General features: G+C 38.6%; 2 protein-coding genes across 2 annotated transcripts; one reads left to right on the forward strand and one right to left on the reverse strand.

The window, feature by feature from the left end:
• Positions 1 to 657: 657 nt before the first annotated feature.
• BRI3BP (BRI3 binding protein) lies at positions 658 to 5,604 on the reverse strand. Its single transcript, XM_053471856.1, has 3 exons — positions 5,375 to 5,604; positions 1,876 to 1,978; positions 658 to 1,149 (listed from the first exon to the last, which is right to left on the reverse strand). The coding sequence occupies exons 1-3, from the start codon at positions 5,561 to 5,563 to the stop codon at positions 731 to 733; spliced, it is 711 nt and encodes a 236-aa protein (XP_053327831.1). The 5' UTR covers positions 5,564 to 5,604; the 3' UTR covers positions 658 to 730.
• Positions 5,605 to 7,223: 1,619 nt separating this feature from the next.
• DHX37 (DEAH-box helicase 37) lies at positions 7,224 to 24,282 on the forward strand. Its single transcript, XM_053471866.1, has 27 exons — positions 7,224 to 7,528; positions 8,090 to 8,256; positions 9,067 to 9,179; positions 9,739 to 10,081; positions 10,632 to 10,780; positions 11,195 to 11,287; positions 11,536 to 11,632; positions 11,858 to 11,971; positions 12,239 to 12,340; positions 12,654 to 12,768; positions 13,307 to 13,405; positions 13,973 to 14,037; positions 14,213 to 14,357; positions 14,464 to 14,540; positions 14,761 to 14,993; positions 16,455 to 16,566; positions 16,869 to 16,975; positions 17,630 to 17,818; positions 18,271 to 18,395; positions 18,977 to 19,093; positions 19,177 to 19,349; positions 19,478 to 19,592; positions 19,774 to 19,911; positions 21,889 to 21,983; positions 22,866 to 22,939; positions 23,203 to 23,300; positions 24,158 to 24,282. Exons 1-27 carry the CDS (start codon positions 7,423 to 7,425, stop codon positions 24,238 to 24,240), a joined length of 3,444 nt encoding a protein of 1,147 aa, XP_053327841.1. The 5' UTR covers positions 7,224 to 7,422; the 3' UTR covers positions 24,241 to 24,282.
• Positions 24,283 to 24,905: the final 623 nt, after the last annotated feature.

Here is a 24,905-nt window from a genome sequence, read left to right on the forward strand (position 1 = left end):
CTCTAACCACAGCACTGTAAAAAAAAAAATAAAAAAAAACCCACAAGCACGAAAATCAACTACAGAAAACGTGACAATAAGATTGTAATCAAAGTCTTCTTCCTATAAACAACCACCTAATAAAACACAGCTGAACACAGAAAACACTTTAAGAAGTTATACTTCTATGTACATTTCCAAAAAATTAGAGATATTAGGCAGTGAGTTGCTTTGACAGACACATATAAAATGGATAAAAATTTACTTTTATGAATGTAACGCCCATTCAATCTCCCAGAACGCTTTGCGTAGAAAGATCACCCACCTGCTACTCTGCCCGATGGAGCTCAAACAATTGAGAGATTCATGCCATATATTTGGTAGCAACTGCTTTGGATTTGCATCTATGATTTACAATTCATTTTATATGGGAACCAAAAAAAATGAAAGATAAACTTTACATTTAAAAAAAAAAAAAAAAATGAACTAGTCAAAAATGCTTTAATGTTAGCCGGTGCATGTAAGTTGCTGTCCTGCACATGTAGAGAGCACACAGTATGGAAATATGCATCTTAAACACTGTTTACATGTGCTGGTGGTGAGAATATGAATTTTATGGGGCCATTACATTAAGTGTTAATGATGTACATAAAAAAATCTAGTTAAAATTACAGATCATTATTTTTTGTACAAACAAAACAGTGTTTTCCATGTAAAATTAGGCTGGTGCACATGAACAAACATACAGGTATTACTGGTCATTGGCTCTATCCAGGCTCTCCATGACCCTTGTAAGACGGATATTTAACAGCCTAATTTGGTTGTCTAGATGATCGATCTTTTCTTCCAAGTTGTTGCTGTTGTTCCTCCTCCAGTAAACGCCTACAGGCCCGGTCATAAAATATACAGCCACCACGAAACAAAGCGGTAGCATTGCGTGCTCGGGCTCCCCTTCGTATTTCTGTAATATGTAAATGCATGAAAGCGCAAAAAGCGACACTCGGACCAACCAGAAGATGCGTCCAAACAAGACATGCAAGATGTAGAAGAAGAATCCCAGGAAAATGGAAGCGAACCAGTAAGAGAGAAGGATAGCAACCACCAACATAAGAGCCCGTGTTGGGTTACTGGCGACGGCTGCCGGACTAAAGTAATGCGTCAGGTTGGATGCTGCAAATAAAAAAAAAAAAAAAAAGAAAAGTCTGTAAATGACAGAGAAAAACTCAAAGCCGTTTTCTGCAGACTTCATAATTCATTTACTCAAATGTGCTCCAGAGTTGAAAGCATTTTTATTTCATGGAAATTTATGGTTGAAGACAAGACAAACCATTGACCCAGTTGGCTGCTTGGGAACTGCCTAGACTCAGAACAACCAAGAAGCAGACCTCCCACAGCCCATATCTTTCTCTTCTTCATCAGTTACCCTGAACGTGTGTTATGTTTTTAAGCTTTTCTTTTGATGTACCAGGAGCAGTGCTATTCTGGGGAACGGCGACTGGAATGCTAAAGTCATACCATACAGTAGATCAGCGCTACGGAATTGGATGGCGCTATATAAAACAATAAATAATAATAATGTGAGAGATGTAATGGAGAAGCAACAACTACAGAAAACCTCTTTTCCTCCAGTGAAAAAGATAACAGGGTAACACATAGGATACGGGGTGTCTTATCACTTAGTAACAGCTGAAAGGCCATTGAGACCTGGTTTTTGGATAGTGAAAGTCAGCATTATGTGCAATAAAAAAATTGCCTCTTTTTATGTAAAAACAGAGCGGTTTACATGATGCACATTTAAAATTCGAGACAAATAAAAAAAAAAATACAGCTTATATTGTTAATACTACACCTTAAATACACGGACTGGATTTTGTTTTAATACCACCAACCACTTACCATCAATTCCAAGAACATCAAGGAGGTCCGTCCATAGCCTCCAGAGAGTGTCCACCAAAACGTCTACTCCATAGACAAACCTTTCCGTCAGGCGTGAGAAAAACTGTTAAGGTAAAAAGGCAAGAAGGAACGTTGCAGTTATACGATTTCATTTAGTGTCAGGGATACACAGAACTGTTTTATGCCAAATGTCACAAGGCAAACCGTTTTTGGAATAGTTTCAATATGCTTTTGGTTAATTACGAGAATAATGTATAATCAAAGACTCCCTTCATTTGTCTATTTCTTATTTCAAGGAATGCAGCAAACCCCTGGTTTATACGAATATCTTAGTGAGATAGAACTTGTTTGTTGGTTAATCCTCTCGACCCTTGAACAATTGGGTTCCCTTGAGTTGGTTAATCCTCTCAACCCGGTGGTTTCAAGAACCAGCAGTGAAAAATAAAAATCGACTCGCTGTGACATGTAAGTTTCAGAAGAGATGCATACAAAAAAAAAGGAGGCAAATTCAACAAGGCGAAAAGTTTTAGAAACAAGCAGTACACATACATGTGGAAAAAGGCTTTCACAACTTCAATAGACTAAAAAAAGCTGAGGTTCTAGAGCAGGGCTGTCCAACCTGTGGCCCTCCAGCTGCTGCAGGACTACATCTCCCATGATGCTCTTTCAGCTAAGGAGCTGGCTGAGGAGTATGGGAGATGTAGTCCTGCAGCAACTGGAGGGACGCAGGTTGGACACCCCTGTTTTAGAGCATTCGATATAAGAGAATAGATAACACATTGGATTAAAATTTGGCGTGTAACATGTGAGGTTGGGCCACGACATTACCATTGGCTCCTGGAAGAAATGCCATGTTTAGGAGGGGTTCTTACCAAGCCTCACAGTGACTGTTCACACACTAAACATTAAACCCAAGCGCCCAACCAGAAAGACAAACAAAGACCAACACCCCATCTTTACATGCCTGTTCCTCTCTCCTAAATTATCCAGTTTCCCATTGATCTGTTTAATTTTATGAACTTATTATTACAATAAATTATTATTATTTTGTAGGAAGCTGGAGTCAATGCAGTCACAGGAAGGGAATAGAAGATTCAATGCATATTAATAATTATTCTCTGGAAGACACGCTCAACTCCACCAGGAAGGTTTTTCCTTTTGTCTTCTACCATCTCATTAAAGAAACACTTTCTTTACATCGAACGCCAAGGTAATGTCATTTTAGGATCATTTGACTTGGGTCACATCTGTTTCCTCGGTTAATGTGCAATTCCCAGTATCCTTTACACTTTATTGCGTGTACTTATCCCTCCAGCCCAGGTTTCCACTGGTGTTTCAATGATCTCTTCCCGGTACATCATAGAGTGTGGCCGTTAATCAAAGAGCCACATATGTTTTATTTAACACCAGACTAAACAACATTGAAGGTTATTCCAGCCTGTGAATTTAATAAACAAGGTAATTAATGCATTCAATCCCGATATCACACACGATGCACTAAGCGGTTTCTTTAAAAGGTCATTCTCACGGCTCAAAGTCGTTTTGTTTTTTTAGGCAACACTAGAACACAAGAGTATTTTAGGACACTATGATATTTTGGCAGTTTGCCATAATTATTCATTTCATTACATAATACCTTTATTTATTAGACTAAGAAAACTGCCTGCAAGAAGGCGGCAAGCTAAATTTCAATAGGTGCTCTCAATGAAAAGAAAAGTATTTTTCTACCCCAATTGGAAAAAAAAAATAACACGTACTACTCTTGAGAGCTTACAATCTATTTGGTGCTTGAGTGAGGATGAGTTGCGGGTAGCGAGGACGGCACGCAGAGCTATGTCGATCTTGCATGTGGACACGGCAGATGGATTTGTGTCATGCTGGTTGAGGTGGTTAGGAGGGAAGGTTGCTAGGAATAGGTGGGTTTTTGATGAACTTTTGAAATTAGAATAAGGAGAAAGTCTGATGGAGCGGGGCTGGGAATTCCAGAAAAGCAGCACGTGTGGAATCACAAATACAGGAGTCGGAGGAGGTGATAACACTAGAAGAGAGATGTAAGTCATTGGAGGAACGTAGAGGACGGTTGGGAGTGTATTTGCATTTGAGAGATGTAAGAGAGATGTAGAGTGAGAGATGTAAGGGAGTGCAGAGTTGTTAATGGCTCTGTAGGTCAGGGTTAGGAGTTTGAATTTATTTCTGGAGTATATAGGGAGCCAATGCAGCGACTGGCAAAGTGGGGCAGCAGATGGAGAACGGTTGGAAATGAAAGTGAGCCCGTGAGCAGCGTTCAGGACGGACCAGTTAGCATGGAGTTGCAGTAATCCAGACGGGAAAACGCAAGGGAGCGGATTAGTATTTTGGTTGTTTCTTGGGTAGGGAAAGGACGGATTCAGGTAAAGGCGGCAGGATTTGGCGAGTGACTGGATGTGAGGCATGAAGCAGCCAATCAGCGGCTATGGCTACTGTGCACATCCTGACACCCCCCCTGCAGTATAGCTGGGGGAGGGGACATTGAAAGGGCACACTAGTAGTGCATATGTAGGTGAAGTGGCCCTTTAAGATAAGGTTACAGGCATGGACAGTTAAATGTTTACAAAGTAGCTAAAATTGTATTTGAGATTCCCAAACAATATGCCTGTTGGATTAATGTGTCAGATAAATTACGCCATGTGACGTGGCTTGGGAGCTACACAGTCCCATCACCAGCAAATAGTCAATTCATCAATAGTACTATAGGTACAGAGACTGCTAGAGACAGACAGAAGACAGATGTTTGCTTCATAAGGACAGACACAAGAAAACACACTTAGTTACGTTATAAGTTGTATAGCGGATTCCAATTAGTAGAAACAAGCAGTAGTACTGCCTTATGAAAAATGGATATTGCCATATTAGCCCAAGTTACAAACGCTTCCGATACCTCAGAGGTTTCTTTATCAGATGGAATGATCTTTCTTCTGGGGGAGAGACCTCTGAGCTCCCGAAGGCTCATGTAACTTTACATATTTTCTAGGGTGGTGTTATAAGAGGTATCAGCTTCAATTAAAGACTCCATTGTGAAGAATACATGGGCATGGAATTAACCCTATAAGGCGAGCAAAATGCATATAATAAGCCTTGGGAAACAGCATGACTTTACAATGCAACAGGAAGCTGACACTTCTCTAATTGCATCAATGAGTCAAACACTAGAGTTTTAGCAAATTAAACGGTTTAGACCTCGCATGCAGAAAAGCTGCCCCCCATAGGGCAGGGATGACCACTTTATGTCTCCCGTGCAATATGGAGACATATGGAGGGGCATATAGGCTACGTATGTTAATGTAAACATGCACGCAGCTGGACATGGATCCCGGCCATTCTGCTGTATATCTACACATTACACACACACATATATATATATATATATATATATAACATACATGTCCAGCAGGTCAGATCGGGGCCCTCCAGCGAACACGGGCTCGGGGTAAAGCTATGGCATTCAGTGATAAGAATGTACCTTCTGCGCAGCTCTCACGTTCTCCTCTCCGAAGACGCTGCTCATGGTCTGGTAGAAGCCGGTGGCAGCCTTGCGGAAGGAGTTGTTCTGTTTCTCGTGGCCCCGGTTCCTGGTGGCCTGAGCACCGAACGTCCCCGCCACCAGCAGCACGAGCACGAGGCAGGTCAGTCGGGGGCGCCGCAGATCCATGGCCGGGAACAGGATGCAAGAGTAGAGGACAGGAGATACGGAGGTTTGTGAAAGCGGCCGTGCCCGGTGTGTGCAGTCAGTGCTTCAATGCATGAGCAGCACCTTCCGTCTCCTCCCAGCACCGGAAGAACAGCCCCTTCCTACTGACTGCAATACAATGCATTGAGTGCATGGTGAACACCGACCGTATGCGGCCGGCAGGCGTGACAGATCATCATTCCCTATTATCTAGAGGTGGCAGCTGGGAATGATGGGAGTTGTAGCCAGGAATGAAAAGGCAGCATCTAGCGTAACCCACACAGTACACAGAAACGGCATCATCGCTAATCCAGGGGCCCTGAGCGTTCGATTACAGTAACTTTTTATGGAGGAATTTATGTAATCCAAGAAAGCTTCTTAACACGTCTCGTTTCCCCCAGTACTAATACAGCTCTGTTCGGGTGACTTTGTGTGGAGACATTGGGGTCTATTCACTAAAGATGGAAAGGTGCTTCTCCATGATTTCGCAGTACAATATAAAGGATCAAACAGTGAGCTTGTCTTGCCCTGTATAATGTATAGTTGAATTCAAGTGAGATTTCTTCTGTGTCCTCACTCATTAGATTATACATTATACAATTTAGCTTTTACGGGAATAACTTGTCAGTGTTGGCCCTTCGCAATGAATAACGAAGCAAGAGTTGCACTCCAGTCAAATCCCATTGAAAAGTAGTCATTTCTGTACCTCCCCGCGCAGTCTGTCGGTGCTGTATATAGAAATGTTAGTAACTGTAGCATTGCAGAGACGCATAAGACGCCCGGTTTTTAGTACTACTCAGTACAAAGGAGTCCGTAGTGGCCCCGTAGGCCTATCCCAGGTGTTTTACAAAGGCTTCATACCCGGTGCCATTGCCTCTACTGTTAACGTTGTGCTGGTTATGCCATAGCTTAAATCCCTCAAATCAATGTATTTGTAATATTGTCAAATGGCAAAACACCTTTTATGTTCGTTCATTTTATCCCCATTGTACAGCGCTGCAGAATATGCTGGTGCTATACGAAATAATAAAAACGTTTGACATCCGCAGCCGTTCAAAACAAATTTGTCTGGAAGAGGATTGTAAGGCAGAAAGGGTTAAGTGTGCTGTGACAAAAATACTTCTATACTGTATGCTTAAGCGAGTATTAGGAGGTGTCTTCATATGATATGGTAGTTCATGCGGCACGTCGTGAGAGCTGCTCCGTTTCCCATCCTTTGTGCCCCGTACAGATCCAGAATTACACCCATAAAACAGAGGATAGGTTTTCCATGTCGCAACTTTACATCACTCTACTGACCTCATTACATGCGGTCCTACAAAATCATAAATACACCAGCCATATATTCTTATTGTAAAGGTCAGGGTTTTTATACAGCAAGCAATACGTTAACAGTCTTCTGGGTGCTTGTAGTAGGCGGTCTTTCTGGTTTACTCTTTCAGTGTATAGTAAATGTATTAGTGAGTAGTTGTGTAGCGGCAGCCATTTACGCGGAGACCAAAAGGCATTATTATTTTAAAAGAGTCTCCGGCAAAATGGCTGCTGCGGTTGCTTTCTTACTCCTCCGCATTCGCTTCCTAATAATGTGCATCAGTTGCCATGGCATCCATACGTCACTTCCACCGTTCGTCTTCCGGGTCAAAGGCAACGTGCGTTCCATGCTTACACGATTCCTTTTGAGCAAGGAATGCGCTGTCGATATGGTATAGAAGTTGGAGCATAAATTATTGTTTTCTGCGTTTACTTTGAACATTGTTAGATGTGACATATATTTACGTCCAGTCATTAGCGGTAACCAGGTCTTCTTGATTTGATTGTGGATTTTTAAAGGAAGCCTTAGAATGGGTAAATTGAGAAAAGGGCATAACTGGAAAGCGAGACAGCAAGTGAAGACCACAGAAGACAAGTCATCAGAAACCCATCAAGATGTGCAGGTGGAGATTGAAGGTAACGCTTTACAGATGAAACCAAAGAACGGTTTCTGCTTAGCTGTCGGTAATAACCGAATAATCATAGTGATGGGGCAACTAAAGCAATGCATAGCTACCAACTACCCCTGAGCCCATAGTTTTCACTCGCTACTTAGTATTTAAAATCTTATTTTACCCAAGCAAATGTCTTTTGTTAAAACCAGCCCATGTCTTTCAAGACATTAGAGCTTTTCTTTTAATATGTGGTAAGTATATTCATGATATGTCGCATCCCTTAGCCGTAGATCTGTTTTGATATACTAAAGGGAGAGTTGACACTATTCATTATGAAGGACTGACAGGACGTTCTTCAGTGGCATGTGCAATGGATAGTTGTTGAAATCTTCAGTCTCCTTACCCATTGAGTTATACATTATACAGGGCCAGCTCAGTCCTACAAGTGTTTTCCCTTAAGAATGAATAATAAAGCAAGGAAGTTGAACCCAAACCATCTTGCTATCTGTGAGACCTATTCTTCGTTTTTTTTTTAATTAAATGGCACATATTGCTATCTTTTTAAACACTAATTCTCTTTTAGGTGCAGATCAGTTGAAAGGAGTGGATGAAAGCAATGCTTTAGTTTTACCAGCTAAAAAATCCAAACGGAAGAAAATCAATGAGAGCGACCCTGTAAAAAAGCAGCTTAGCCGGAAGCAGAAGAAAGTCCTCCAGAAAGTTCTGGAGCAGAAGGAGAAGAAAAATAAGGTATAATAAACGACAAGTCATATTAAAAAAAATAATAGTCCTTTACGTTTTGAATACAATGTTGCATTCAGTAATATAGCTTTGCCTAGAATATATGTAGGATTTTTTTTTACATTGTTCTAGTACTCTTTGTGTTTTGCTGATCTGGAGCTGTAGGCCATCAAGTGATGTTTTGGTTTATATTCTCAAACACCACACTCATCTCATGATGTCCCGCTATGCTATTATTATTATTATTATTATTATTATCTTTTATTTATATAGCGCCAACAGTTTACGCAGCGCTTAATACAATACATAAATTCAAGGGATATGACAACGCAAGAATTGACAGACTAAGGCAAACCGATACATTTGGTGGAGAGAGCCCTGCTAAGGAAGTCCTTCGCCAGGCATTTGGTTGCTTAACAAGGCAGTATGATAAAACCTAATGCAAAAGACCATTGGGCAGCTGTTAGAAACATATTTTCTATAAACATACAAAAAATTACACAATATTCTGAAACTACTTATAAAAAATGGTGTAAAAAAAATAAAATAAAACTATGCTCATTAATTCCCTTTTCTTCGTTTTAGTCGTAATGGAGGTATATTGTGTTTGGGCAGGATCTGGAAGATGATTGTCTAGTCTACTTAACGTTTTTCTGTGTTCTGTGTTTTTTTTTTTTCTGAACATAGTCAAGACGCCATTCTTGTCGTGTCCTGTGTAATGTTGTTTATGTATTTATTCTGCAGTTTTATTGGTTGAGTAGTCGATCTGTATAATAAATGAAAGCAGTCATGATACCACTTGTAATTTTCTGTTATCAGCGAGTGGATATTCTCAGTAAACTGAGCGAGGTTCAGGCATCAGAGAAGGAGCTGAGTCTGTTATACACCACGTCCAAATTGGGTACAGGAGATCGCTTGTACAGTGCTAAACGGTAAGCTTTCGTCTCCTTGTATTTTAGAGGTTTTACATTATAGGATTGGGTTCAATTGACTCGTTGTCAGTAAATGGTTTCCTCCGGCCAAAAAAAAAAAAATTATGGTAATAAGTCTTACAACAGTTTCTTGCTTCTTTGTGCAGTATGTCAGAACTTACATTTTCAAAAACTAGAAGTATGGCATGTTCACTCATTTTACAATGTTGCAGAATATCGGGAAAGGTTTACAGATGAGATAATGATACAGACGGTGTACTTGTTACCCGTTAAATGCCCCCTCTGCACTTTCTAATTTGTATGCTTACCGGGCATGCAAGTGAATCTGTCTCCCACAAGGCAAATAGCTTGAGTTAGGGAAGGGAAAGATAATCCCTCTATACGTTTGCATGAAAAAAGAAACCGTTAATCTGAAGATTACACTTAAATGTACCTTTTTAATGTGAAGTTTGCATTTGCAATACATTTTGTTTAGTTTCTTCAGTTATTCTTTGTGTTTTTATACTATTGAGGTTTGGAAGTAGTAATATGTGATTATGCCAATCGTTTATGTTTTTAGAACTGTAGATGAGGTTGGTGACACAGCATTAGGTCGGATCAGCAGTATCAGTGGTGTGAACAAAAGACGCAGACATAAGTCAGAAGAAGAAAATGAGCAAGAATCAGAGGATGAGGCGTCTTCTGACGGTTCTAGTGAAGATGGTGAAGATTCCCCGGAAAAAGGGGAAGAAGTTGAAGTTGACAGCACCGCAGTGCGGCCTGACATCTCAAGTACTTCACAGGACCTTCAGCCAGAGTCTAAAGAGAAGCCAAAACAAGACGAGTCCAGACAAATGTCTTCAGAGGTGCCATCCTCTGAACCAGCTATATTTGTCCCTGTAGACAGAACTCCTGAAATTCAGGTTTGTATTTAGTCCTATAGTCTTAAATTATTTACACTTATCTGTTGTCATTTTGGCTACCTGGGTAACCATAATGGAAGAAAATTATGCTTTAGTGTGCCATTTTTAATGTATCTGGGCAAACTGCTATGGGCTCGAGTACAATGCCTGTGGCCACGCGATTCGTTAGGTGTAACGGAAATAGCTGAACCGGCTCAAACTCATTCTTTTGTTTAATTATTTGATCTTTCCTTATGTTATGTACAATTCTGCTTATAAGAAGACTGCATTTAATAAGATATGTTCTTGTGCTCTATCTAGGGGAATGTATACATACGTTACTCTATCTTTCTAAGGGACTAACAGGCTAATGTATGTAAAAAAAGAAAAAAATACACAATTTACACGGCTATACATTATTTGATTCTGCAAGTTGCGAACTGTTTCAAGGGCAGCATACGATGACAGCAGTTGGTGGTTTCTATAAGTACATATTGTCCTTCAGGTAATTCTGATGAAACACTATTATAATTCATTAAGGGCTTTATTTTTACTCTTAATTTACATTTAGGAGGCTAGACTGAAACTTCCAATCCTAGCTGAAGAACAGGTCATAATGGAAGCCATTAAGGAGAAACCAGTTGTAGTGCTGTGTGGAGAAACTGGCAGTGGGAAAACTACACAGGTTCCGCAGTTTCTATATGAAGCTGGCTATGGAAGGTATGTTGGTTAGTTAAGCTCTAGTGGTAAGGTTTGGCTTGTATTTCTCATTAGTACATAACTGGCTAGCATCTACAGTTTTACCCGCGCTAACGTAATTGTATGAAATGTAAAACTTATGTGGGCATATTCTTCTTAGCTTGGATATTCGCCAAATTTGTTTGAATTTGCTTGCTTCGCATAGGGCAGAATAGTTAACTTTGTTTCTTTGTACAGGCTAAGATGTGTGTTTCGGTTTTATATTATAGAAGCTTTTGAACTCTTTCATTTATCTTTTACTTTTCAAAACTCATGCAATACTTTGTCCTCGTTTCCATAAATCAATCACGTTCCAGCTTCCAAGGAACAATATCTTTTGTATCTTATACATTTTATTAACAGTCTAAACGGATTTGTTTTGTTATTTTTATATAGTAAAGGTGACATTATTGGAATAACAGAACCACGCCGTGTAGCAGCTGTTGCTATGTCACAGAGAGTGGCTCTGGAAATGAATCTGTCTGACAGGTATAAATTTCTCAATTTATTACTGTATGTTTTTTATAAGGAAAATATATATATAGCCATGTTAGCCCAAGAGAACATGGGCCATAAGCTTTCTGGAACTTAGGTTGAATGCAAAATATATATATATATATATATATATATATATATATATATATATATATATATATATATATATATATTCATCTAACTTATTAATGTGCGATCTAGTAAAACATCTTTAACTAACTTTTCCTGTACTCCATGTATAGGGTAGTCTCATATCAAATCCGATATGAAGGAAACGTTTCTGATGAAACCAAGCTGAAGTTCATGACAGATGGTGTGTTGTTAAAAGAAATTCAGAAGGCAAGTATTGTTAACAAGATTTCTAAGAAATATTACAGGCGACCATGTGTATTAACTTAAATTGGCTCACATGCCTTGCTAATTTACTGGGGAAAGCCAAAGCAAGTTGGGTTTCACTTTTGAAAACCCTAGGAGCTTTAACGCACAAAACGCTACTTGGTTGCTTAGCCAACTGCTATCTCCTGACGTCACTAAACTCTTTTTTTCCCCCCCTTTGTTTTATAGGATTTCTTGCTTAATAAATACAAAGTAATCCTCATCGACGAAGCACACGAAAGAAGTGTGTACACTGACATTCTGATTGGATTGCTGTCCCGTATAGTCCCGCTTCGGCAAAAGGTTGTCAAAATGACTACTAAATGTGTGATGAAATTTAGCAGCACTACTCGTTTTTAATAAAAATTAGATGTTTTACTTTTGAGCTGAGCCTGTCCCATACATTCATAAGAAATCCAACAATGTATGTTTGTTTGCTTTTACCATTTAAAATATTAGTGAAATATCCTGGTTAGACCCCAGTCTACAATACCCTGCAGGAGTTTTGCTAGAATGTATAAGAAACATTACATGTAATAACGTAAAACATTCTAATCATTCTTCGCACAGAAAGGAAACCCGTTGAAGTTAATCATTATGTCTGCTACGCTACGAATTGAGGATTTTACAGAAAACAAGCGGCTTTTCCCCAATCCTCCTCCTGTTATCAAGGTAGGCATATCCTGGATACCAGATTATTTTAGATAGACAATTACTGGTGTTAGTCTCTCTTTTAAATAGTTTGTGTGAAGAATTGGATGTGCATGGGAGGGGTGTAAAACATTTGTAATGGAACGTGCTACGATCGAAAACCAAGGTTACATGTCTGGAGTTTAAACGTGATATGGAGACAGTGGGCTTTATTTACCACCTAGTGGTTGCACGCCGTTCTAGATTTCACGTGTAGTATCCATGGGTTGGAGGCTGTCGTAGCTACTAGATTTCATGCAGGTGCCAGAACATTCATTTTCATTATTCCTCACAGGTGGACTCCAGGCAGTTTCCGGTTACAATACATTTTAACAAGCGCACGCCGGTGGATGACTATGCTGGAGAATGCTTCCGGAAAGTCTGCAAAATCCACAGGATGCTTCCGCCAGGTAAAAAATCTTTACTCTTTCAGATCGCTTTAGCAGAGTTTGTTTAAATTATCATTATTCATTACTTTTACAAATAAGTTAACTAGTGATATATATATATATATATATATATATATATATATATATATATATATATATCGCTATTAGTAAAAGCAATACCTTCCACATATTGCTCCTTTGGAAATTGAAATACTCAATATGTGGTGGGTATGAGTTTCTATAAAATATCTCTTCAAGATGAGTGATTTGTGCGTTATTGAATAGTTTCATTAGTTTGTGTAGTATACTTAAGCATAACGTTAAATGGTTCGCTATCTGTATGTCACATAGTACAACAGCTGTACAACAGAGCATCTGCCTTCTAGTCATTAGGGATGTGCGCGGCTAGGAAAGGACAGTTTAATTTACATTGGCGGCTCTGTTAGTGATATGCTGGGATTGAGATTTATCATAATATGCAGTTTTTTTTTATTATAATCCATTGTAGTTGCGATCCTTATTTATCAATATAGCCTTTTGTTCCCTTTTTTTCCTCCAGGAGGGGTCTTGGTTTTTCTAACAGGGCAGGCTGAAGTTCATTCCCTCTGTAGAAGGTTAAGGAGAGCCTTTCCATACCATGGGAAAAATGTCCAGGAAGGTGAGATACATGAGAGATTTGTTTTTACTAGAATTACCTGTTGCATAGTGGGTAGAAAAGTGCTTCTGGCAGTGAAGACGATGCGGGTCATTTGTCCCCAACACTTATTTTTAAACCCCCCCCACATGACTTTTATGTAAACATAAAATTTTGAATGTGATTTTTGAAAGAAAATCTTAGTAAAATGGTATATGTGAAACATGGACTTGTGATTATATTCAAAAGCTTTAACACAAATTAAGGAAATTAATAAGATCTTCAAGCTCCATTAATAAGTATGAATTGTAATTTTGTTTTTATAATGAATTCAGAAGAGAATGAATAACTATTCCAGAAATATACAAAAAATTTTTTTGTATTGACTGGTAACTTCCTGTGATTTTTGTTTTGATTTTTTTTTTTGTTTTTTTTTCCTCATTCTGGCAAATTAAAAAACAAGATCTATATATTTAGCTATGTGTTAAAAGCAGTGTAAATGTGACTCATATTCATCAAGTGTTTATGAAGCGGGAAAGCGGCAACTCAACTACAGTTACTTGTAACGCAGAATTGTATTTATTGTTTTAGAAGAGGATGAAGATTCCCAGGAGGCAATCAAAAAATTTAAGAAGTCAAAAAAGCGCAAGCAAGTGGTAAGTTTTTAAGTTGTTTTTCTTTCTGATTCTGAATGATGTTACTGTATCGTTCATGTATAGCAAGTGATTTATGAGAGGTGTGCTGTAAAATAGCATTTAGTATAATACAAATGTGCATTTTAAGAATGCCCCCTGGGAAATGGAGTAGCATTGTAGTATTTTGTTTGTTCAGGATCTACCGAAGATTGAGCTAGACAACTATTCAGCCATGCCATTGGACGAAGGAGATGAAGACAGGGAGGCTGGCGATGAGGAGGAAGATGGTGAGGGGGGGTCTGACCTTGACCTGGATTTAGGAGATGATGGATCTAATGAAGGTAGTTTTTTTTTTATTCTTCTAAATGTCCTCATTATACCTTTTGGTAATTATACAATTCAGTTGTGTTTCCATTGTCATTGATTTGTACCCAACCTTTGTTCTAGATCAGAAACCAGACTCCTCTCTCCCGCTGTTTGTACTGCCGCTCTATTCTCTGTTAGCCCCAGAAAAACAGGCAAAGGTATTGTACCAACTGATGATGATGATTTTTCATTCGCTAATAACTAAAAGGTTTATAGCTGAATTACAGCACCAATGTTGCTCTCAGGCTTTGTTTTTAATCCAATAAGCATTTTTAGGCTTTTGCTGTCAGCAAAGTTTTTCTGCTTTTGTAGAGCATTTTGAAGTTTTGTTTTTTTTAACAGCGTCTGTGTTAGTCATGAATGATGTATCCTTCACAGGTGTTCCGCCCCACACCCAGTGGCACAAGACTGTGTGTTGTGGCCACCAATGTAGCAGAAACTTCCCTCACTATACCAGGAATAAAATATGTGATCGACTGTGGAAAAGTGAAGAAGAGATTTTACGATAAAGTCACTGGTGTTTCTTCTTTCCGAGTGGACTGGATTTCTCAAGCCTCAGCCAACCAGAGAGCAGGGAGAGCAGGTCGTACTGAGCCTGGGCACTGCTACCGGTGGGTGTACACTGCACATGGAAGTAAACAGTGGGCCTTTTTTAAATGGGGGGCATAAGGCATTTCTGGAGGCAGGGTGCTCTGTGAAATGCCATTTAACCCCCTTAATGCCACTCTGCCTCCAGAAATGCCTTTTTAACCCTCTATACGCCACTCTGCCTCCTGAAATGCCTTAAACCTCCCTATATGCCACTCTTCCCCATAATATGCCTTTTAACCCTCTAAGTGCCAGAGTGGCATATAGGGTTAAAAGGCATATCATGGGGCACAGTGACATATAGGGTTAAAAGGCATATCATGGGGCACAGTGGCATATAGGGTTAAAAGGCATATCATGGGGCACAGTGGCATTTAGAGGGTTAAAAGGCATATCATGGGGCACAGTGGCATATAGGGGGTATAAGGCATTTCTGGGGCAGATGTGCATAACTGGGGGGCAGGTTGGAAAATAGAAGGAAATAAAACCAAAATATTTTTCTCAATCATAGCTTTTATTAAAAAAATAGTTTAAATGAATTAACATTTACTGGTAAAACTTTTTTCCTATAGGGTCATCTTAAATTCAGGCCTTTTCTTTTTTTTTTCCCTAAATTAATATTAAGATTTGGGGGGTCGTTTTATAATCCAGCAAATACGGTAGATTACTATATTACATGTGACTCCAGTTTGTCCCTGACAAAAGCTGGAGATTGTTTGTTGCCATAGAAGTTGATTGAACCAAGACATGTAGTGAGTCTTCCTATACTCTTCTACCAATCTGTGAGATGCTGGCCTTCAGCTTATAAATACAAAACTGTACCAGCAGGAAGTGTTTGTGTCCCTACTCTTCTTGCTAATTTGATACAATAGTCCCATTTCTAATTGTGTTGCTATAACCTTATAGTGCACGTGCCATCTAGACGTTGGGTAGAACATACACATTTGCCTATATGTTGTGTTGAAAGTTCCATATGGCATGCTTAAAGAAACATGCTTTCAATAGAACATTTTGCTTCCTATCTATTTTTACAGAAAAGATGCTGTTTTCCAGCTTGCGCCTGGCCCTTAATGGCCAGATTTTCGTGTAACAACATCTTAAAGCTTAGAAACTGTTTTTAATTGGTGCAAGAGATTTCACTCAATGCCCGAAGTGTAGGAAGCTTCCTTACGGTTCCCCTGAAGTTGTTCCTTGTAAATATCTTTTAAACTGTCATATGTTTCTTTTAGTGACAGGTCTGGTTTTTAAGAAAACAAAAATACAGGTTTCTCTTATTTGTATAATGTAATTTGATATTTAAAGTGCACTATAGGATTTAACAGAGATAACCCACTAGGACTGTTGCACAACTAGAACATAAGGTGTGGGGACAGGAAATAAAGAAAGATTTGAAAGATCACCAGTATAAAAGTCTGAGTACCATCAGACACTTTAATTTAAAATAGTCTCAGTAATCTGTTGTTTTTACATTTCTTCTACATCAGGCTCTATTCTTCTGCTGTGTTCAGCGATTTTGAAGAGTTCTCTGTCCCTGAAATAACCAGACGGCCAGTTGATGACTTGGTTCTTCAGATGAAAGATCTGAACATTGAGAAGGTGCTTTAGGAGGGTTCCATGAGGTTACAATAGTATTCTTTATGTTAAGTAGAAACAATACATGTATTTGCATATGTTTTGTTAGTACACTCTGGGAACAGTGTAGGTATAAAATACATCTGTGATTTGGGATAAACGTGTTATGATTACACAAGTGATCAGGTGTGATGTCTAAGGGAGAGTGTTTTCCTTTAGTGAATAGACCTATCTGAGCTGTTTAGAAACACGTGTAAAACTAAAAAAGATCAGTTCAGGCTTATCGTATCTAATGAAAATGCTTTTTTTTTTATGTGTGTGTTTAGGTGGTAAACTTCCCTTTTCCCACCCCACCCTCTAGTGGTGCCCTTATAGCTGCTGAGGAACTATTGATATCCCTAGGAGCACTGCAGCAGCCCCCCAAAGTTGGCAGGTATGTTTGAACAAATAGTGCTAAATGTAATTGGAAAAACTTTATGGTCCCTAGCTTTGTACATTTGGCAAAGGTATCTGCTTTGTCCTGAAATCAAATATTAGACGCTTTTAGCACCCATCCTTTTCATTACACATTATAGTCCTCTAGACTGGTGCAGGTTTGGTTGCTACCAGACATTTGGAGATGCGGCTGAACAATTTAGGCTGGATTTCTGTGCCATAACGCATAACCTGTGCAGAAAAACCCTCAGCAACACAAAAGTGTTGGTGAGAAAAGCGCAGGAAATTATTGGCAGTGATTGGTGGCCAAATAGCTGCATGAAAATTGTCCAGATGCTCCTGATAAAATACTCCGGGTTGTCTGCTTTAAGAAAACATATTTTGTAAAATGTAAAAATTCAACAGTTTTGTCCAGTATGTACACCTTATAATATGTTCCCTATAACTGTTGGGAAAGTATGGAAATTCTATATGAATAAAGGGGTTAAACGACCATAGTATTTAGACCTGTGGAAAAAATCATCTTTAGATGTCAAGTGCAATAATGTTTTTCAAGCAAGCACTCCAATATAAGAAATAACATTTGCTACCGTTTATTGTGACTGAAAGTGCTTCGGCCGTAACATTAATGCGCATGTTCTCTTTTCCTCAGGTTAAATGCCCTCCAGAAGGCTAAACTCAGCAGCCCCATCACTGCTCTAGGAAAAACCATGGCATCTTTTCCTGTCGCACCTCGATATGCAAAAATGCTTGCACTGGGCAAACAGCATGACTGCTTACCATATGTTATCACAATTGTAGCTGCAATGACGGTGAGAGAGCTGTTTGAGGAGCTTGACCGGTAAGTAATAAATCTAGTGTGGGTCGAAACAATGCATAAATTTTCATTCAATCCAAAATTAACATCGCACTTTGACCAGAGATTGATACAAACGTTATTGCAACCTGGGAATACAAGAATTACTATTTTTACGGTGACTTTTTTTATTTTATGAAGTGTCCAAACATCTATCGAATATCTCAAGATATTATCAAGAATTGCGTTACTATTAGCTATTATGTGTTTGTTTGTTTTGTACAATATCAATATATAAATCCATCCTAGTAGCTTGCAGCTGTTTAGATTAAAGAGACTACTGTCTTAGAAGTCTTGTATATTTTTTATATTTCAACTATATTCTTGTAATGAGATCCTTATGAAAGTAAACATCCAGAACAGATGGGGAGCAGTGCCTGTTGTGTAGCGTGCTGTGTACGGTGTAATGTGCCTATGAACTATGTGGTGTGTTGTAGACCTGCAGGCAGTGACGAAGAGAAAGAGAAGATAAAGGGCAAGAAGGGCAGAGTGGTACAAATGCAGCGGATCTGGGCAGGACAGGACCCTGCACAGAAACTGGGTGACCTCATGGTGATGCTAGGTAAGTTGGAAAAAGCAAAAAAAATTAATTTTACATTCTTTTCTACAGCAAGCCTTATTTTCATAAGCGTATGCAGAGAAATAACCTAAGCAAACAAGGCTGTAATGATCAGAAAGATACATTCCACTTAGGCAGCACATCTATTGCACTCTTTAGTATGTTAAGCAAGTGAACCTCTTTCCTCTGAACCTTTTATTCCCATAAAAACACAGAAGCTTTATTGGCGTGGATGGCAATAACCTACCAATGCCTGTTTTTTTTTTTTTCGTGAGTGTGAATGAGGCTAATTTGGACATAACTAGCTTATTTCTGGGAAGGCTTTGTGCAATTGACAGTACTGGGCATATTGCTTCCGATGTGACATTCAGTTATAGTAGTATTCAGTGGATGACATGAAGCAGTACATCTAAAAGTCCAGTCTTTCCTATAGTGCTGGAGAGTATGGTTTAAATAGAAACTTTCTTGTGAAAAACTTCATACAGAGATAAAAATATAGCCAGTCAGATACAGCATTTTATGGGTTTCCCTCATATAAGTAGCTAACTTGCTTATGACATATTATGTATTCTCCCTTTTTCCAGGGGCTGTTGGTGCTTGTGAATATGCCGGACTTACACCAAAATTCTGTGAACAAAACGGGCTTCGATACAAAGCCATGGTGGAAATAAGACGTTTAAGAGGGCAGTTGACGACCGCAGGTGAGGGGTAGCGTGTTTCTTAACTGGTCTAGTCTTGTGCATGTCTATTTGGCGTCTACTAAAAGTCTCTCCATTTTCTCCAGTCAATTCTCTATGCAGCGGCATCCGCCTTTTCATTGATCCGAAAATGAGCCCTCCAACAGAGAGCCAGGTGACTTATCTGAGACAGATTGTCATGTCTGGTCTGGGAGATCACATAGCCAGGAGGATCAGCCCAGAAGAACTTCTTGATGAGAAGTGGAGGAATGGCTATAAGGTATTGATAGATTTACAAGTGTGTCTGATATTTACATAATCCCCAAATATATTAAGTATGGATGCTTTGGTCCTAACAAACAGGAAGTTTAAGTGCCATCATTCCAATTATATTTCTCTTTTCTCCAGACTCCCCTTCTGGAGGATCCAGTTTTCATTCACCCAAACTCTGCTCTGTTCAGACAGCTTCCTGAATTTGTGGTCTACCAGGAAATTTTGGAAACCTCAAAAATGTACATGAAAGGTATAAGTATATTTTAAGCCCCAAAAAATATTTTCATATTATATGGATTGTAATCACAAATTATGGGTTCTTCTTTTTGGGTCTCAAAGTTACATATATTAAATTTCACATGTCCAGGCAGAGTAGATGGACCAAATGATTCTTGTCTGCCATCAAATTGTGTTTCTATTTCTTTGTTTAGGGGTATCTTCCATTGAGTCGGAATGGATCCCTGCCTTGCTTCCTCAGTACTGTCATTTTGGAAACCCTCTGGAGGACCCTCCTCCATTCTACTGCCCAGACTCAGGCAGTGTAATGTGCCACCGGCCAAGCACCTTCTGTAAGTGTGCAAGTAGACAAATGTTTTGGTTCTTTCTACCAATGTATTGAAGTGATTAATGTGATTTCCTTATAAATATTTCGAACCTTCAAAACTGGCACTTAACAATAAAACCCAAATATACACAGAAATAATTTACACTGATTAATGACTGCATTTAAAAGGAAACTTCCAGAGATCCCAGCTGCTGTTTGAAGCTACCATTTAGAATGTTTACACATACCCCTATAACTGGAAAAAGCACAAGTCTCTCCCTATCTTAACCCCTTCAATCCCAGGGGTTTTTGGTCCCTCAAGTCCCAGAGCAATTTTGCCATTTTTGCCATAATCGCTGTCGGTTCAGCGATTATTCTCTTCTCCTGTGAATAGTGTACCCATGTAAACTATATATTGTCTTTTTCAAGGAGAGATAGAGCTTTCTTTTGATACCATAGTGGGATGATTAGCTGAAAATTTTGAATGAGAAATTTAGTAAAAACTAGCGAAAATTAGAAAAAAACACCTAATTTTTTTTAAATGTTCCCTCTAAATCCTCTTAAAATTAGGTACAGTAATGGAAAATCCCCTCCAAGTTTATCAATTCAGGTGTCCTGATTTCTAAATACCTAATTTATATAGATTTTCCATACTTTCCCAGCACCAGGGAACATACTATAAGGTGTATATTTTTTGTAGAATTTTTATGCTTATGGCTTAACGGGTTTGGGGGTTGTGAACGGGTGCAGGAGGGTTATACTGGGTAGATGTTATGCTAGGGCAATGGGATGTAAGGTTTTTTCATTTTTTATTTATTATCTTTTTTATTTATTATCTTTTACCCACCATAACTTATGTAATGATAGATATATATATATATATATATATATATATATATATATATATATATATATATATATATTATATATATAATTTTAAATGGTTAGAGGTCCTTTTAGGGACCTCCTGAACATGTTTTTAATGCCAGTGATGTCACAATGACATCACTTAGCTCACTTTATTATTTTTATTATTATTTTAATGATTTTTTTATTTTTTTAAATGAATAACCGTTTTTTTTTTTGTTTTTTTTTTCTCCTTCTCTGTTTCAGGAGGGGAGGGGGTGAGAGACATGGTTCGGGCAGTTTAAAATGTAACAGCTTTCCGGCTTTCATGCTGGAAGCTGTTACATCAGATCAGACAGCAGAAAGCCGGCGATGCCGGCTTCTGCTGTCAGGGGGGAGTCCAGGCTGTCAAACGACAGCCTGATCTCCCGTGCAGCGGCAGGGATGTGTCCCTGACGCTGCAAGAAGGGCTGGACGTACCGGTAGGTCCATAGGGGATTCTTGGAATGCGTTTTTGGACGTACCGATACGTCCATAGGGGATTGAAGGGGCTAATAAAAGCAGTGAGTGAGGCACCTTCTGTCCAGGAACAATATCGTACCCTTAGTGTAAGAGAAACAGAGTGCAAGGTCACTGACAGAATGGAGAAAGAGCACTGATTGGAGGACAAATAATACATAGCGGCGCAGGCAAAAACAGAGAGCCGCTAGGAGACCGCTCAAAATACTTAGATTATAAAGAGTTACTGTTATCACATATTTAGGGGCATTGGGTTATTGTATGGTTATTCTATGACAGGATTCATTGTCATGTTTATCGCAAAACCACTAACTTCATTTACTTAAAATTATGTTTTGCATATACAAGAAATCCCTTTTATTCTGCTGTACAAGATACTTTTCAGAATGTGTTTATTCTTTTGCATTTCTGAGTGGAGCTGCCTAGTATTAGGCATATTTAATTGAAATAAGGCTCCATTGTACGCCACAAAACTATATCAGTTTGCTGCATGAACCCAGTAATCATTCATGTGATGAGCCCTGATTTGCACCTAGCTCTGAAGTTCACATTAGTTCAGTTCTGTGTAACATATTGTCAATCAATATGATCGTATTTACTTGGTACCTGTCTGATAAATCCCTATTTTCTCCTGCAGACCGCGTTGGGTGGCAACTGCCTGCTGTGGTGGTCGATTACCCTGAAGGGCTGGAACGCTACAAATATTTTGCAAAGTTCTTACTTGAAGGAAAGGTATCAAATCCTATTCCCATATTTAGTATAATTAAAAGCTAAACTTATTAGGACTGGGTTAAGAACAAGTATCCTGGTGCATCACAGTAAGCAAGGACACCAATGTATTTTGGGTCTCCGACTGTCATAATAGAGTGATGTGAAAACCTTTACTTCTAGCTGTGCTATGCTAGAGTGGGGCCACTCTATGAGGCCTTGAAGCCAAATATTCCCTTTTGTAGCTCACTGACTTCACTATAAGGAGGGCTCAGCTGGCCCTGTATAATGCATAGTGGATTCTGAAGGAGTGGAGCAGTGCACCTTTGCAACTTTTAGCAAAGCAGCTTGTTGGTAGTCGTATTGAGAGTGTATTCTAGTCTGTATGGTAGCACAAGGAGAGTAATGCCAAGCAGAATTAAAGTAAATCCTTGGGATAAACCACACTTGACATTCTGTTTAATGTCCATTACAGCTATATTTGTTGCCTTCCTTCGATTAGATGAAATGTAAAAAAGCTTTACTGAGTAGGTGGATAAGTGAAAAAGCCTTCCAGCAGAAATAGTCATAAGAGTAAATTAATTTTAGGCTGCTTTTATTAGGCATATGAATATCCTGAGTCTAAGATGAGACCAAGGACTGATTAAGGTTTGAGTCTTTACATCAGGAAAAATGAGCAGACCCAAGTGGTTTCTCACAGTGTTACAAACTAAAAAAGGTCCGCGATCTGTTACCCTTATCAGTCATAAACAGGTAAATGAGCCACTGACTTGGGTGTTCTTTATCCATTATTGCAGCTCTCATTACTGTGCATACACAAACATTTATAGGACATATTTATAGACCTATAAATATTTCTGTCCTACAAATATTTAATCAAATTTGTTTTATCTTTTTATTTTAAAGGTGGTCAAAAATCTGCGCTCTTACACCAATGTTTTATTATCCAACCCAACAACAATGCTTAAATCCTGGGCCAAGTAAGTAGCAACACTCTGTGAATACATACATTATAGGTTTTAGGTGGTGCCTTTGTATTGGACTTGGAAATATCTGATTTCAGCTTTTCATGTTAGTTTTGATGTACTATTTGTCATTTGAAGTTCAGTTTTATTAGGCTGATGTTAATACAGAGCCAGGGAACTCAAAAAAACTGTTAATTCCAGTGCTGTGTTTTGTTTTAAAATGAACCTCACAAGGCAACTTCTTGATCTGAGTTTTTTTTAATTGTCTTTCTGCCCAGACTGCAGCCAAGGACAGAAATCCTGTTGAAAGCTTTGGTTTCTGAAAATTGCGACAATCACTCTTCTTTAGTGGCTGCCTGGAAAAGGAATCCAAAATGTAAGTTCTTGAATTAATTAGGAGGTTCTAAATTGTAAGTTCAGAAATATTGTCATCATAGAGACAAAATAATATATAAAAATGTACCCCTACCACTAGAACTAGAAATTATATTGAAAACAAAAACAAACTTTATTAAGCCTATTATTTGCCAGGGATCGGTGTAACCATCTAGAACAGAAAAAACAGTATGTGTGGGGTGTTATTGTAACTAGGGAATGTTATGCGATATCCTTAATGACATTGCAAAAAAAAAATATAGATAATTTGTCTGGTAAAATATACATCTAAAAAGGAGATCTTGGCTTAACAAACATGGTAAAAATAAAAGAAAAAAGCCCTAGTCTTAATGGTAGGAAAAACCCTTGGTCACAAGCGGTTTAAAAAAATTCTATTATGCAAACTAACTTCTTTATAAAGTTTGGGTTCCTTGTTTGTCTTCTCTGGAGTAGCAGCTTGTTAGAAGTAGTTATGCACTGGTATCCAGCCTGTTTTGTCAGGCTTTTTGTGGCATGAGACATTTGGAGCCCACAAAGTCTATGGTGCAACTGTTCTTTTGCCCATTTATTTACTTATAGCAGTTTTCTTGTGTGGAATTGCTTCAATGCTGTGCTAAATTAAACCTATGTAAAATAAGCAATATATATGTATTAAAACAAATCTTATGTGACTGTGTACCAATGTATTGTCAATCTTATCTTCCTTTCCTCATGACCAGCATGGCTATCCATCCTCCTTTAAGGGGAAACATCCCCATTTTTTTCTAGTGCCAGATTAGAAATATGTTTTTAAAACAGTTTAACTAGCGATCTGTTTTACTGGAAGTTAATGGAGATTAAATATTTTCTTTCTTTTAGATTTGTTAACTGAATTTTGCCAGTGGGTCCCAGAAGCTATTCATGAAGATGTATCTAGGGCTTGGCCACCAGTCACTGCATGAATTTACAAATAGGATCCACAGGATTTAAATGCAAAATTGCCCACCTGGACCTAATTTTGTTTTGGAAGGTCTTACCTACAATGTGCCTTATGAACAACGACTGGAACAAGAGCCAACCTACCAAATGTAGGGACTGCCAGCTGGTTTACAGTGGGTCTTTAATGACATGATTTTTAAAAAAAATCCCACCATACAGATTAACGGTCGCTTTTGGTAATGTACATTATTGCAATGTATGTCTCAGTTGGGATGTTTGAAACATTGAAATGTTTCTTTTGAGTGCCTGGATTTGACATGTTATAGATATTGTATGATACGTGCAATTTAGAGTAAAATTAAACGATTAGTGTGTATTTTATGTTGTGGTGTTATCTGAAATGTTTTTTGGAAATATTTGTTTTATTTGAAATGTAAATGCTTAACTTAGAGGTCCCCTTGGTGACCATTGACGTGCCAGGCACGTCACGGAAAATCAAACAGGTCATGACAATTGATGTGCTCGGCACGTCATGGGCTTAAACGATTTTAGAAAGCGAGTGAAGGATTGTTGATGGCTTCCTAAATGCTGCCACTAAAGGGTGCTGCCATATTTGAAAGACATGGTAGTGATCTTCCACAGCAGCACTTTTTAAATGACAAATTTACAGCTAAACACAAACACTGCG

This window comes from Spea bombifrons, chromosome 1 (genome assembly GCF_027358695.1).
Source record: "Spea bombifrons isolate aSpeBom1 chromosome 1, aSpeBom1.2.pri, whole genome shotgun sequence".
NCBI lineage: Eukaryota > Metazoa > Chordata > Amphibia > Anura > Pelobatidae > Spea > Spea bombifrons.

Excerpts from the sequence above, each read along its gene's own strand:
- BRI3BP (XM_053471856.1), bottom strand. The coding sequence starts at position 5,563 with ATGGATCTGCGGCGCCCCCGACTGACCTGCCTCGTGCTCGTGCTGCTG. Across the intron at positions 1,979-5,374 it reads ACGTGAGAGCTGCGCAGAAG|TTTTTCTCACGCCTGACGGA; the intron begins GTACATTCTTAT and ends TTACCTTAACAG. Across the intron at positions 1,150-1,875 it reads TGATGTTCTTGGAATTGATG|CATCCAACCTGACGCATTAC; the intron begins GTAAGTGGTTGG and ends TTTTATTTGCAG.
- DHX37 (XM_053471866.1), top strand. The coding sequence starts at position 7,423 with ATGGGTAAATTGAGAAAAGGGCATAACTGGAAAGCGAGACAGCAAGTG. Across the intron at positions 16,976-17,629 it reads CAGCCCCCCAAAGTTGGCAG|GTTAAATGCCCTCCAGAAGG; the intron begins GTATGTTTGAAC and ends TCTTTTCCTCAG. Across the intron at positions 18,396-18,976 it reads TGACCTCATGGTGATGCTAG|GGGCTGTTGGTGCTTGTGAA; the intron begins GTAAGTTGGAAA and ends CCCTTTTTCCAG.